This window comes from Austrofundulus limnaeus, unplaced genomic scaffold, assembly GCF_001266775.1.
Source record: "Austrofundulus limnaeus strain Quisiro unplaced genomic scaffold, Austrofundulus_limnaeus-1.0 Scaffold1671, whole genome shotgun sequence".
Taxonomy (NCBI): domain Eukaryota; kingdom Metazoa; phylum Chordata; class Actinopteri; order Cyprinodontiformes; family Rivulidae; genus Austrofundulus; species Austrofundulus limnaeus.
Window position 1 is genome coordinate 59705 of NW_013954073.1, and position 2138 is coordinate 61842.

General features: G+C 38.4%; 1 protein-coding gene across 1 annotated transcript in view; it reads right to left on the reverse strand.

The window, feature by feature from the left end:
* lcp2a (lymphocyte cytosolic protein 2a) overlaps positions 1 to 2138 on the reverse strand; it is a gene marked incomplete at its 5' end in the record, with an annotated part of 20206 nt that overhangs the window by 13035 nt on the left and 5033 nt on the right. The window contains 4 exon segments of the mRNA XM_014033234.1: positions 985 to 1048; positions 1193 to 1287; positions 1433 to 1610; positions 1870 to 1904. Of these exon segments, the coding sequence (XP_013888688.1) occupies positions 985 to 1048; positions 1193 to 1287; positions 1433 to 1610; positions 1870 to 1904 (372 nt within the window).

Genomic DNA, 2138 nt, shown 5'->3' on the forward strand with positions numbered 1-2138 from the left:
GTTCATATTAAATCAGTTCATAATGATTCAGTTCATATTAAATCAGTTTGTAATGAATTAGTTCATAAAGAATCAGTTCATAATGAACCTGTTATAATGAATCAATTTATATTAAGTCAGTTTATAATGAATCAGTTTATAATGATTCAGTTCATAATGAACCTGTTTATACTGAGTCAGTTCATATGAACTTGTTTATAATGAATCAGTTTATAATGATTCAGTTCATAATGAACCTGTTTATACTGAGTCAGTTCATATGAACTTGTTTATAATGAATCAGTTCATCAGTTCATAATGAATCAGTTCATATAAACCTGTTTATAATGAATCAGTTCATATTAAATCAGTTTATAATGAATCAGTTCATATTAAATCAGTTTATAATGAATCAGTTCATAATGAATCAGTTAGTAATGAATTAGTTCATAATGAATCAGTTTATAATGAACCTGTTTATAATGAATTAGTTCATAATGAATCAGTTCATATTAAATCAGTTTATAATGAATCAGTTCATAATGAATCTGTTCATAATGAATCAGTTTATAATGAATCAGTTCATATTAAATAAGTTCATATTAAATCAGTTTATAATGAATCAGTTCATATTAAATCAGTTCATAATGAATCAGTTCATATTAAATCAGTTTATAATGAATCAGTTCATATTAAATCAGTTTATAATGAATCAGTTCAAATTAAATCAGTTTGTAATGAATCAGTTCATAATGAATCAGTTCATAATGAATCAGTTCATAATGAATCAGTTCATATTAAATCAGTTTATAATGAATCAGTTTATAATGAATCAGTTTATAATGAATCAGTTTATAATGAATTAGTTCATATTAAATCAGTTCATACCTGTGGTCTGAGGACTCACAAACTGATCTTGTGGAATTAAAAGCAGTGATCTGTCTGTCTGATGTTTGTTTGTTGCCATGGTAACAGTTCGAACATCACTGCAGACGTTTGACTCACATTTCTCTGTCGGTCGCCTGGCAACGTGGGGGGATGAGTCTCTTCTAGAGGAAGGTTCTCCAGGCTGCAAGAGCAAACATCAAGACTGAAATTCACCTTTCTGTTTACTGCAAAGAGTTGTTTGTAAAGAGAAACAAGCAAAGGTGAGACGAGGACGAGCTGTGGGACACCTGGTGTCCTCCTCATCAGAACCTCTGAGGAGACTCACCGTCCGAGACACTGGAGCCGACAGCGTGGAGATGGGGGGGCGGGCAGACACAGCAGGGGGTGGGCCTCTGGTGGGCATTTGGTTATCTTTCCTGTCTACACACACACACACACACACACACACACACACACACACACACACACACACACACTTTTAAAACTGCAGGAATCTCTCTGGTTTTAGTTGTTGATCTGGGCAGTTGATTTATGTACAACAGGTAAGATATTGATGTGAGGGTACCGATGTAGTCTCCCTCCCCGATGGGCTGTGAGGGACGCAGGTTGTGGTCCTCGGTGTGTTCGGTGGGAGGAGGCTCATAGTCCGGGATCGCGTCCTCATTTGGGGACTCGTAGTCCCCCCCACTCTCTTCGTCATTGTCACTGTATGGACTCTCATAGTCTTCGTCAAAATCTTCATCCTGTTGCAGCAGAGGCCAGAAATTAGTCCTGGTTCTGTCAGTGAACCCACGAGCTTCTGAAACACAACAACTGCACTTTAACTCTGAGGAGCTGAAGACAGAAGCTTTTAGCTTTCAGCTGTTTCTGCTGTTAAACTCCCGCAGATCAGCCTCCCTGCCCTCCCTCCTGAGCCTCATCAGGCATGAAGGAGYTGTTTGGTTTTAAAATGGCTTTGTTGATCAGTGAGTAAGAAATAAGAGCAGAGGGTCTCAGACTCACAAACTCGTCTTCGCCCCATCCTCCCTCAGTGGGCTCTGCAGAGAGAACACATGTTCAAACTGAGACAACCTGAGACTAACTGAGACAACCTGAGACTAACTGAGACAACCTGAGACTAACTGAGACAACCTGAGACTAACTGAGACAACCTGAGACAAACTGAGACAAACTGAGACAACCTGAGACTAACTGAGACAACCTGAGACTAACTGAGACAACCTGAGACAAACTGAGACAAACTGAGACAAACTGAGACAAACATGTTCAAA